We start from the raw sequence: 12649 nt of genomic DNA on the forward strand, positions 1-12649 counted from the left end.
ACACTGGGGGGATTGGGGACACCTTCACCGTCAACACCAAGGACGCTGGAGAGGGTGGGACACTGTGGGGACACTGGGGACACTGGGGACACTGGGGGGACACTGGGGACACTGGGGGGACACTGGGGACACTGGGGGGATTGGGGACACCTTCACCATCAACACCAAGGACGCTGGAGAGGGTGGGACACCGGGGGGACACAGCTGGGGACACTGTGGGGACACTGGGGACACTGGGGACACTGTGGGGACACTGGGGGATTGGGGACACCTTCACCGTCAACACCAAGGACGCCGGAGAGGGTGGGACACTGTGGGGACACTGGGGACACTGGGGACACTTGGGGGACACTGGGGACACTGGGGACATTGGGGACACCTTCACCGTCAACACCAAGGACGCCGGAGAGGGTGGGACACTGTGGGGACACTGGGGACACTGGGGACACTGGGGGGACACTGGGGACAGTGGGGACACTGGGGGGATTGGGGACACCTTCACCGTCAACACCAAGGACGCCGGAGAGGGTGGGACATGGCTGGGGACACTGTGGGGACACTGGGGACACTGGGGACACTGGGGGGATTGGGGACACTGGGGACACTGGGGACACTGGGGGGACTGGGGACACCTTCACCGTCAACACCAAGGACGCCGGAGAGGGTGGGACATGGCTGGGGACACTGTGGGGACACAGCTGGGGACACTGGGGGGATTGGGGACACCTTCACCGTCAACACCAAGGACGCCGAAGAGGGTGGGACATGGCTGGGGACACTCTGGGGACACTGGGGACACTGGGGACACTGGGGGGACACTGGGGACAGGGCTGGGGGACACCAGGGGGACACAGGGGGGACACTGAGGGCAGTGGGGACAGGTCATGTACCCATGACCCTGTCCCCAATGTCCCCAAGGGGTCTGTCCCTGTCCCCAGTGTCCCCAATGTCCCCAATGTCCCCAGGGGGTCTGTCCCTGTCCCCAGGGGGTCTGTCCCTGTCCCCAGTGTCCCCAGTGTCCCCAATGATGTCCCCAATGTCCCCAGGGGGTCTGTCCCTGTCCCCAGTGTCCCCAATGATGTCCCCAATGATGTCCCCAATGTCCCCAGGGGGTCTGTCCCTGTCCCCAGTGTCCCCAATGTCCCCAATGTCCCCAGGGGGTCTGTCCCTGTCCCCAGGGGGTCTGTCCCTGTCCCCAATGTCCCCAATGATGTCCCCAATGTCCCCAATGTCCCCAGGGGGTCTGTCCCTGTCCCCAGGGGGTCTGTCCCTGTCCCCAATGTCCCCAATGATGTCCCCAATGTCCCCAATGTCCCCAGGGGGTCTGTCCCTGTCCCCAATGTCCCCAGTGTCCCCAATGATGTCCCCAATGTCCCCAATGTCCCCAGGGGGTCTGTCCCTGTCCCCAGGGGGTCTGTCCCTGTCCCCAGTGTCCCCAGTGATGTCCCCAATGTCCCCAATGTCCCCAGGGGGTCTGTCCCTGTCCCCAATGTCCCCAATGTCCCCAGGGGGTCTGTCCCTGTCCCCAGGGGGTCTGTCCCTGTCCCCAGTGTCCCCAATGTCCCCAATGTCCCCAATGTCCCCAGGGGGTCTGTCCCTGGCCGTGGAGGGTCCGTCCAAGGCCGAGATCAGCTGCCAGGACAACGGGGACGGGACGTGCTCCGTGTCCTACCTGCCCGTGCTGCCCGGCGACTACGGCATCGTGGTCAAGTACAACGACAAACACATCGCAGGCAGCCCCTTCACCGCCAGGATCACCGGTAAAAAACACCAAAAAACCCCAAAAATCTGGGGTGAAAAACACCAAAAATGGGAAAAAATGGGAAAAGAAACCAAAAAAACTGAAAAAACCACCCCAAAACCCCCGAGAAACACACCTGGGGTTACTGGCACATCGCTGGCAGCCCCTTCACCGCCAGGATCACCGGTAAAAAACACCAAAAAACCCAGAAATCTGGGGTGAAAAACACCAAAAATGGGAAAAATGGGAAAAAAACCCAAAAAACCCCAAAAAACCCCCAAAAAAACACCCCAAAACCCCCGAGAAACACACCTGGGGTCACTGGCACATCGCTGGCAGCCCCTTCACCGCCAGGATCACCGGTAAAACGGGGGAAAAATGGGGAAAAACGGGAAAAAAAACAAAAATCTGGGGTGAAAAACATCATAAATGGGAAAAAACAGGAAAAAACAAAAAAAAACCTGAAAAAACCACCCCAAAAACCCCAAGAAACACACCTGGGGTCACTGGCACATCGCAGGCAGCCCCTTCACCGCCAGGATCACCGGTAAAAAACACCAAAAAACCCCAAATCTGGGGTGAAAAACACCAAAAATGGGAAAAAATGGGAAAAAACAAAAAAAAACCTGAAAAAACCACCCCAAAAACCCCGGGAAACACACCTGGGGTCACTGGCACATCGCAGGCAGCCCCTTCACCGCCAGGATCAGCGGTAAAAAACACCAAAAAACCCAAAAATCTGGGGTGAAAAACACCAGAAATGGGAAAAAATGGGAAAAAAAACCCCAAAAAACCAGGAAAAACCCCAAAATATCACCCCCAAAACCCCGAGAAACACACCTGGGGTCACTGGCACATCGCTGGCAGCCCCTTCACCGCCAGGATCACCGGTAAAACAGGGGAAAAATGGGGAAAAATGGGAAAAAAACCAAAAATCTGGGGTGAAAAACACCAAAAATGGGAAAAAATGGGAAAAAACCCCAAAAAAACCAGGAAAAAACCCCAAAATATCACCCCAAAAACCCCGAGAAACACACCTGGGGTCACTGGCACATCGCAGGCAGCCCCTTCACCGCCAGGATCACCGGTAAAAAACACCAAAAAACCCAAAATCTGGGGTGAAAAACACCAAAAATGGGAAAAAACGGGAAAAAAACCAGGAAAAAACCCCAAAATATCACCCCAAAAACCCCAGAAAACACACCTGGGGTCACTGGCACATCGCAGGCAGCCCCTTCACTGCCAGGATCACCGGTAAAACGGGGGAAAAATGGGGAAAAACGGGAAAAAAACCAAAAATCTGGGGTGAAAAACACCAAAAATGGGAAAAAATGGGAAAAAACCCCAAAAAAAACAGGAAAAAACCCCAAAATATCACCCCAAAAACCCCGAGAAACACAGCTGGGGTCACTGGCACATCGCTGGCAGCCCCTTCACTGCCAGGATCACCGGTAAAACGGGGGAAAAATGGGGAAAAACGGGAAAAAAAACAAAAATCTGGGGTGAAAAACATCATAAATGGGAAAAAACAGGAAAAAACAAAAAAAAACCTGAAAAAACCACCAAAAATGGGAAAAAACAAAAGAAAACCCAAAAAAACCAGGAAAAAACCCCAAAATGTCACCCCAAAAACCCTGAGAAACACACCTGGGGTCACTGGCACATCGCTGGCAGCCCCTTCACCGCCAGGATCACCGGTAAAAAACACCAAAAAACCCAAAATCTGGGGTGAAAAACACCAGAAATGGGAAAAATGGGAAAAAAACCCAAAAAACCCCAAAAAACCCCCAAAAAAACACCCCAAAACCCCCGAGAAACACAGCTGGGGTTACTGGCACATCGCTGGCAGCCCCTTCACCACCAGGATCAGCGGTAAAAAACACCAAAAAACGCCAAAATCTGGGGTGAAAAACACCAAAAATGGGAAAAAATGGGAAAAAAACCCAAAAAACCTGAAAAAACCACCCCAAAAACCCCGAGAAACACACCTGGGGTCACTGGCACATCGCTGGCAGCCCCTTCACTGCCAGGATCACCGGTAAAAAACACCAAAAAACCCAAAATCTGGGGTGAAAAACACCAAAAATGGGAAAAAACGGGAAAAAAACCCCAAAAAACCAGGAAAAACCCCAAAATATCACCCCCAAAACCCCGAGAAACACACCTGGGGTCACTGGCACATCGCTGGCAGCCCCTTCACCGCCAGGATCACCGGGGAGAACTCAGAAATCCGGGGAAAAATCACAAAAATCTGGGAAAAAACAAAAAAAACCTGAAAAAATCCCCAAAAATCCAGGGGAAAAAAAAAGAAAAAAAGAAAAAAAATCTCTTGGTGACCCCAGGGTGACCCCAGGTGACCCCAGGTGACCCCAGGTGTCCCCACAGGTGACGATTCCCTGCGCCAGTCCCACCTCAAGGTGGGAGCCTCGGCCGAGATCCCGCTGGACATCGGAGAGAGTGACCTGAGCCAGCTGAGCGCCAGCGTCACCGCGCCCTCGGGCCGCAAGGAGCCCTGCCAGCTGAAACGGCTGAGGGACGGTCACCTGGGTGAGCTGGGGACACTGGGGACACTGGGGACATCACTGGGGACACTGGGGACACTGGGGACATCACTGGGGACACTGGGGACACTGGGGACACTGGGGACATCACTGGGGACACTGGGGACACTGGGGACATGGAGCCCTGCCAGCTGAAACGGCTGAGGGACGGTCACCTGGGTGAGCTGGGGACACTGGGGACATCACTGGGGACACTGGGGACACTGGGGACATTGGGGACATCACTGGGGACACTGGGGACACTGGGGACATGGAGCCCTGCCAGCTGAAACGGCTGAGGGACGGCCACCTCGGTGAGCTGGGGACACTGGGGACATTGGGGACATTGGGGACATCACTGGGGACATGGAACCCTTCCAGCTGAAACGGCTGAGGGACGGCCACCTGGGTGAGCTGGGGACACTGGGGACACTGGGGACACTGGGGACACTGGGGACACTGGGGACATCACTGGGGACACTGGGGACACTGGGGACATCACTGGGGACACTGGGGACATGGAGCCCTGCCAGCTGAAACGGCTGAGGGACGGCCAGCTCGGTGAGCTGGGGACACTGGGGACATCACTGGGGACATCACTGGGGACACTGGGGACATCCCTGAGGACACTGTGGACATCCCTGGGGATGTACTCTGTATCTCTGTCCCTTACTCCTGTCCCTGTCCCCATGTCCCTGAGGTGTCCCTGTGTCCCCATGTCCCTGTCGCTGTATCCCCATGTGTGACAGATTCCTGTCCCCGTGTCCCTGTGTGTGACACATTGCTGTCCCCGTGTGTGATATGTCCCTGTCCCCATGTCCCTGTGTGTGACATGTCCCCGTGTCCCTGTCCCCGTGTCCCTGTGTGTGACACATTGCTGTCCCCGTGTGTGATATGTCCCTGTCCCCATGTCCCTGTGACACATTCCTGTCCCCTCAGGGATCTCATTTGTGCCACACGAGGTGGGCCAGCACCTGGTGCACGTGTCTCGGGGGGGACAGCCGCTGTCCCTGTGTCCCTGTCCCCATGTGTGACACATTGCTGTCCCCGTGTCCCTGTGTCCCTGTGTCCCCGTGTCCCTGTGTCCCTGTGTCCCTGTGTCCCTGTGTCCCTGTCCCCATGTGTGACATGTCCCTGTGTCCCCTCAGGGATCTCATTTGTGCCACACGAGGTGGGCCAGCACCTGGTGCACGTGTCCCGGGGGGGACAGCCGCTGTCCCTGTGTCCCTGTGTCCCTGTGTCCCTGTGTCCCTGTCCCCATGTGTGACATGTCCCCATGTCCCTGTGTCCCCTCAGGGATCTCGTTCGTGCCACACGAGGTGGGCCAGCACCTGGTGCACGTGTCCCGGGGGGGACAGCCGCTGTCCCTGTGTCCCTGTGTCCCTGTGTCCCTGTCCCTGTGTCCCTGTCCCCGTGTCCCTGTCCCCGTGTCCCTGTCCCCGTGTGTGACACATTGCTGTCCCTGTGTGTGACATGTCCCATTGTCCCCTCAGGGATCTCATTTGTGCCACATGAGGTGGGCCAGCACCTGGTGCACGTGTCCCGGGGGGGACAGCCGCTGTCCCGGAGTCCCCGTGTCCCTGTGTCCCCGTGTCCCTGTGTGTGACATGTCCCTGTCCCCATGTCCCTGTGACACATTCCTGTCCCCATGTCCCCTCAGGGATCTCGTTTGTGCCACACGAGGTGGGCCAGCACCTGGTGCACGTGTCCCGGGGGGGACAGCCGCTGTCCCGGAGTCCCATCGCTGTCACCATCAGCCAGGCCGAGCTCGGGGACGCGTCGCGGGTGCGGCTGCGGGGGCCGGGCCTGAGCGAGGGCACCACGTTCCAGCCAGCCCAGTTCACCATCGACACCCGCGAGGCTGGTGAGCACTGGGGGACACTGGGAGCCACTGGGAATGGATTTGGGGGCACTGGGAGGGACTGGGAGGGGATTGGGAATGGATTTGGGGACACTGGAACAATCTGGGAGGGACTGGGAGAGGATTTGGAGGCACTGGGAGGGACTGGGAGGGACTGGGAGGGGGTCTGGGGACACCAGGAGCCACTGGGAGGGGACTGGTAATTTATTCAGGGACACTGGGAGGGACTGGGAGGGGATTTGGGGACACTGGGAGGGACTGGGAGGGGATTGGGAATGGATTTGGGGACACTGGAACAATCTGGGAGGGACTGGGAGAGGATTTGGAGGCACTGGGAGGGACTGGGAGGGGATTTGGGGACATTGGGAGGGACTGGGAGGGGTTTTGGGGACACTGGGAGGGACTGGGAGGGGATTTGGGGGCACTGGGAGTGACTGGGAGGGGATTTGGGGGCACTGGGAGGAACTGGGAGTGACTGGGAGGGGATCTCGGGGTCCCAGAGCTCTCGGGGGGGGTCCCAGAGGGGCTCTGGGGTCCCTCCCAGTCTGCCCAGTCCATCCCCCAGCCCTGCCCAGTTCCCCCCACCCCTCTGAGCTCTCAGCTTTCCTTTAGGGAGTTTTTTGGGTGTTTTCTTTGCAATAAGAGGAGGATTTTTGGGATTTGGGATTTTCTGGGATGGATTTTTTGCCCTTTTTGGGATCTGTCCTGACCCTTTTAACCCTTTCCAGGCTACGGGGGGCTGAGCCTGTCCATCGAGGGTCCCAGCAAGGTGGACATCACCACGGAGGAGCTGGAGGACGGCACCTGCCGCGTGTCCTACTGCCCCACCGAGCCCGGCAACTACATCATCTCCGTCAAATTCGGGGAGCAGCACGTGCCTGGTGAGCACTGGGAACACTGGGAGCACTGGGAGGGGCTTTGGGGGCACTGGGAGGGGGTTTGGGGGCACTGGGAGGGGATTTGGGGGCACTGGGAGGGGATTTGGGGGCACTGGGAGGGGATTTGGGGACACTGGGAGGGGATTTGGGGGCACTGGGAGGGACTGGGAGGGGGTTTGGAGGGACTGGGAGGGGATTTGGGGGCACTGGGAGGGACTGGGAGGGGGTTTGGAGGGACTGGGAAGGGCTTTGGGGGCACTGGGATGGAATTTGGGGGCACTGGGAGGGACTGGGATGGGATTTGGGGACACTGGAAGGGGATTTGGGGGCCCTGGGAGGGGATTTGGGGCACTGGGTGGGGATTTGGGGACACTGGGAGGGGATTTGGGGACACTGGGAGGGACTGGGAGTGTTTTGGGGGGCCCCAGAGAGGTTTTGGGGGATCCTGAATGGCCCCAAAGCCCCACCCAGGGAGCCTCTTCTGGGACAGCCTCACCCGGGGATTTTTGGGGACATTTTGGGGGGATTTTGGGGGGATTTCTGGGGGTTCTGAACCTCAGGGGGATTTGGGGATTTCAGGGGGGCTTCTGGGGGGTCCTGACTGACCCCAAACCCCCCCAGGGAGCCCCTTCTCGGTGAAGGTGACGGGTGAGGGTCGCGTCCGTGAGAGCATCACCCGGCGGCGCCGCGCCCCCCCCGAGGCCAGCGTGGGGACCCCCTGCGACCTCAGCCTCAAAATGCCCGGTGAGGGTCCCTGGGGGGTCCTGGGGGGTCCTGGAGGGTCCTGGAGGGGTCCTGAGGGGGTCCTGGTGGGTCCTGGGGGGTCCTGGGAGGGTCCTGAGGGGGTCCTGGTGGGTCCTGGGGACTCCTGGGGGGGTTTTGGGGGTCCTCAGGAGGTCCTGGAAGCCTTGAGGAAGTCACTGAGCATCACTGGAGGTGTTTTTGGGAGATGTTTTGGGGGTCCTGGGGGGGTTTTGAGGATCCCCCAAGGGACAGAGGGGACACAGGGACCATTTTTCCCTTTTTCCCCCCTTTTTTCCCCTTTTCCCTCTCGGTCTCCGAGGTGACAGCTCAGGTGACGGGTCCCACATGGAACATTTCCCCCAAATAACCCCATTTTTCACCCAAATAACCCCATTTTTCCCCATTTTCCCCCATTTTCCCCCCAGAGCTCTCAGTCTCGGAGGTGACAGCGCAGATGACGGGTCCCACAGGGGATATACAGGAATATTTCCCCAATAACCTCATTTTTCCCCATTTTCTCCCCATTTTTTCCCCAAATAACCCCTTTTTTTCCCTGTTTTTCCCCATTTTTTCCCCCAATAACCCCATTTTTCCCCCAATAACCCCATTTTTCCCCCAATAACGCCATTTTTTCCCCCAATAACCCCATTTTTCCCTGTTTTTCCCCCCAGAACTCTCAGTCTCAGAGGTGACAGCGCAGGTGACGAGTCCCACATGGAACATTTCCCCCAATAACCCCATTTTTCCCCATTTTTTCCCCATTTCCCCCCAGAACTCTCCGTCTCGGAGGTGACAGCGCAGGTGACGGGTCCCACATGGAACATTTCCCCCAATAACCCCATTTTTCCCTGTTTTTCCCCCCAGAACTCTCGGTCTCGGAGGTGACAGCGCAGGTGACGGGTCCCTTGGGGGATATACAGGAACATTTCCCCCAATAACCCCATTTTTCCCTGTTTTTCCCCCCAGAACTCTCAGTCTCAGAGGTGACAGCGCAGGTGACGGGTCCCTTGGGGGATATACAGGAACATTTCCCCAATAACCCCATTTTTTCCCCATTTTCCCCCCAGAACTCTCAGTCTCAGAGGTGACAGCGCAGGTGACGGGTCCCTCGGGCCAGCCCGTGGCCTCGCAGGTGCTGCCGGGCTCGGGGGGCTCGGTGGGCGTTCGTTTCGTGCCGCAGGAGACTGGAGCTCACCGCGTCAGCGTCAAGGAGCGCGGGCAGCACGTGCCGGGGAGCCCCTTCCAGTTCACCGTGGGACCCCTGGGAGAGGGGGGAGCTCACAAAGTCCGGGCTGGGGGTCCTGGGCTGGAGAGAGCCGAGGCTGGGACACCCGGTGAGACCCCCGGGGTGGGGATTTGGGGGGGTTTTGGGGGGATTTGGGGAATTTGGGGGGATTTGGGGGTTCTGGGCTGGAGAGAGCCGAGGCTGGGACACCCGGTGAGACCCCCGGGGTGGGCTGGGGATGGGGGGAATTGGTGGGGATTGGGAAATGGGGTGGGAACCCAAAAAAACCCAGCAGAGATCCCAAAAAACAGAATGGGAACCCCAAAAAACTGAGTGGGAACCCCAGAAAACTGAGTGGGAACCCCAAAAAACAGAATGGGAACCCCAGAAAACTGAGTGGGAACCCCAAAAAACGGAATGGGAACCCCAAAAAACAGAATGGGAACCTTGAAAAACCAGAGATCCCAAAACCAGAGTGGGAACCCGAGGAAGTGGGGTGGGAATTGGAGGAAATGAGGTGGTTTTAGGGCCATTTTGGGTTTTTTTGAGGGGGTTTTTGGGGTGGATTTTTGGGGTTTTGGGGTTTTTGGGGTGCTCTGACCCCTCGTTTCCCCATCCCCAGCTGAGTTCAGTATCTGGACGCGCGAGGCCGGTGCCGGGGGTCTCTGTGTCCTTGATAGGGGAATTTATGGGGTTTTGAGGCTGTTTTTAGGGTTTTTTAGGGTGGTTTTGGGGTTTTTGGAGTGTTTTTTTAGGGTTTTTGGGGTTTTTGGGGTGCTCTGACCCCTTGTTTCCCCATCCCCAGCCGAGTTCAGTATCTGGACGCGCGAGGCTGGCGCCGGGGGTCTCTGTGTCCTTTAAAGGGGAATTTATGGGGTTTTTGGGGTGGATTTTTGGGGTTTTTTAGGGTGGTTTTGGGGTTTTTGGAGTGTTTTTTTTGGGTTTTTGGGGTTTTTGGGGTGCTCTGACCCCTCGTTTCCCCATCCCCAGCCGAGTTCAGTATCTGGACGCGCGAGGCCGGCGCCGGGGGTCTCTGTGTCCTTGATAGGGGAATTTATGGGGGTTTTGGGGTGGATTTTTGGGGTTTTTTTGGGTTTTTAGGGTGGATTTTCGGGGTTTTTGGGATTTTTGGGGTGCTCTGACCCCTCGTTTCCCCATCCCCAGCCGAGTTCAGTATCTGGACGCGCGAGGCCGGCGCCGGGGGTCTCTCCATCGCCGTCGAGGGTCCCAGCAAGGCCGAAATCGCCTTCGAGGATCACAAGGACGGCTCCTGTGGGGTCTCCTACGTGGTGCAGGAACCCGGTGGGTGACGGGTTTGGGGGGATTTTGGGGTTTTTTAGGGGGTTTTGGGGGTTTTTATGGGGTTTGGGGTTTTAGGGGTCAGATCTCCCTCCCCTAATCCCAAACCCCTCCAGGTGATCTCGAGGTGTCGGTGAAGTTTCACCCCGAGTTTGTCCCCAAAAGCGGGGACAGAGATGGGTTTTGGGGAGGGGGTTTTTGGGGGTTTTTGGGGTTTTTGGAGTTTGGATTTTTGGGTTTTTAGGGTGGGATTTTTTGGTTTTTTAGGATCCAAACCCCCTCCCCTAATCCCAAACCCCCCCAGGTGATTACGAGGTGTCGGTGACGTTCAACATCCCCAAGAGTGGGGACAGAGAGGGGACAGAGCCAAATTTTGGGGCCGTATTTTTGAGTCTTTTGGGAATCTTAGGGTGGGATTTTTGGGGTTTTTGGGGTTTTTTGGGATCCAAACCCCTAATCCCAAACCCCCCCAGGAGAGTACGAGGTGTCAGTGATGTTCAACATCCCCAAGAGTGGGGACAGAGCCACATTTTGGAGTGGGATTTTGGGGTTTTTAGGGTTTTTTGGAGTGGGATTTTGGGGTTTTTGGGGTGGGATTTTGGGGTTTTTGGAGTGGGATTTTGGGGTTTTTAGGGTGAGATTTTTGGGATTTTGAGGATTTTTGGGATCCCAATCCCCCCAGGTGATTACGAGGTGTCGGTGAAGTTCAACGATGAGCACATCCCCGAGAGTGGGGACAGAGAGGGGGCAGAGCTGAATTTTGGGGTGGGATTTTGGGGTTTTTTGGAGTGGGATTTTGGGGTTTTTTGGGGTGGGATTTTGGGGTTTTTGGGGTGGGATTTTTGGGATTTTGAGGATTTTTGGGATCCCAATCCCCCCCAGGTGATTACGAGGTGTCAGTGAAGTTCAACGACGAGCACATCCCTGAGAGTGGGGACAGAGAGGGGGCAGAGCTGAATTTTGGGGTGGGATTTTGGGGTTTTTGGGGTGGGATTTTTGGGATTTTGAGGATTTTTGGAATCCAAACTCCCCCAGGTGATTACGAGGTGTCGGTGAAGTTCAACGACGAGCACATCCCCGAGATTGGGGACAGAGAGGGGAGAGAGCCACATTTTGGAGTGGGATTTTGGGGTTTTTGGGGTGGGATTTTGGGGTTTTTGGGGTGGGATTTTGGGGTTTTTGGGGTGGGATTTTGGGGTTTTTGGGGTGGGATTTTGGGGTTTTTGGGGTGGGATTTTGGGGTTTTTGGGGTGGGATTTTTGGGATTTTGAGGATTTTTGGGATCCCAACCCCCCCAGGTGATTACGAGGTGTCGGTGAAGTTCAACAACGAGCACATCCCCGAGAGTGGGGACAGAGAGGGGGCAGAGCTGAATTTTGGGGTGGGATTTTGGTGTTTTTGGGGTGGGATTTTGGGGTTTTTGGGGTGGGATTTTGGGGTTTTTGGGGTGGGATTTTTGGGATTTTGAGGATTTTTGGGATCCCAATCCCCCCAGGTGATTACGAGGTGTCGGTGAAGTTCAACGACGAGCACATCCCCGAGAGTGGGGACAGAGAGGGGAGAGAGCCACATTTTGGGGTGGGATTTTGGGGTTTTTGGGGTGGATTTTTGGGATTTTGAGGATTTTTGGGATCCCAATCCCCCTCAGGTGATTACGAGGTGTCAGTGAAGTTCAACAACGAGCACATCCCTGAGAGTGGGGACAGAGAGGGGGCAGAGCTGAATTTTGGGGCCGTATTTTTGAGTTTTTTGGGAATTTTGGAGTGGGATTTTGGGGTTTTTGGGGTGGGATTTTGGGGTTTTTGGGGTGGGATTTTTGGGATTTTGAGGATTTTTGGGATCCCAACCCCCCCAGGTGATTACGAGGTGTCGGTGAAGTTCAACGACGAGCACATCCCCGAGAGCCCGTTCGTGGTGACGGCCGCGGCCCCGAGCGACGCCGCGCGGCGCCTGACTGTTTCTAGCCTTCAGGTGAGGCACCTGGAGACCCCAAAAACCCCAAAAAAAACCCTAAAAAACCACACAGAACCCCCCTGGAGCGCGGGGGGGCCCGGCCAGCGCAGCCCTCGAGGCACTGGGGGGATTTGGGGCTTGTAGGGGCAGATTTGGGGTCTGTAGGGGCAGATTTGGGGTCTAAAGGAGCAGATTTGGGGTCTGTAGGGGCAGATTTGGGGGTTGTAGGGGCGATTTTGGGGTCTAAAAGAGCAGATTTGGGGTTTCTAGGGGTGATTCTGGGGTCTGTAGGGCAGATTTGGGGTCTGTAGGGGCAGATTTGTGGTCTGTAGGGGCAGTTTTGGGGTCTAAAAGAGCAGATTTGGGGTTTCTAGGGGTGATTTTGGGGTCTGTAGGGGCAGATTTGGG

General features: G+C 56.8%; 1 protein-coding gene across 10 annotated transcripts in view; it reads left to right on the forward strand.

The window, feature by feature from the left end:
• The window catches only part of FLNA (filamin A), an 83068-nt gene that overhangs the window by 55385 nt on the left and 15034 nt on the right, over positions 1-12649 (forward strand). For 6 of the 10 annotated variants that reach the window (XM_058861530.1, XM_058861528.1, XM_058861531.1 and 3 more), the window contains exons 35-43: positions 1587-1760; positions 4127-4288; positions 5942-6145; positions 6871-7023; positions 7642-7764; positions 8629-8645; positions 8849-9098; positions 10154-10291; positions 12144-12259. In XM_058861530.1, the coding sequence (XP_058717513.1) occupies positions 1587-1760; positions 4127-4288; positions 5942-6145; positions 6871-7023; positions 7642-7764; positions 8629-8645; positions 8849-9098; positions 10154-10291; positions 12144-12259 (1337 nt within the window). Of the gene's footprint in view, positions 1-1586; positions 1761-4126; positions 4289-5220; positions 5244-5429; positions 5453-5941; positions 6146-6870; positions 7024-7641; positions 7765-8628; positions 8646-8831; positions 9099-10153; positions 10292-12143; positions 12260-12649 lie in introns of all 10 variants that reach the window. The other 4 variants (XM_058861529.1, XM_058861538.1, XM_058861532.1 and 1 more) reach the window with 3 other exon arrangements.

Source organism: Poecile atricapillus, chromosome 37 (assembly GCF_030490865.1).
Source record: "Poecile atricapillus isolate bPoeAtr1 chromosome 37, bPoeAtr1.hap1, whole genome shotgun sequence".
NCBI classification, from domain to species: Eukaryota; Metazoa; Chordata; class Aves; order Passeriformes; family Paridae; genus Poecile; species Poecile atricapillus.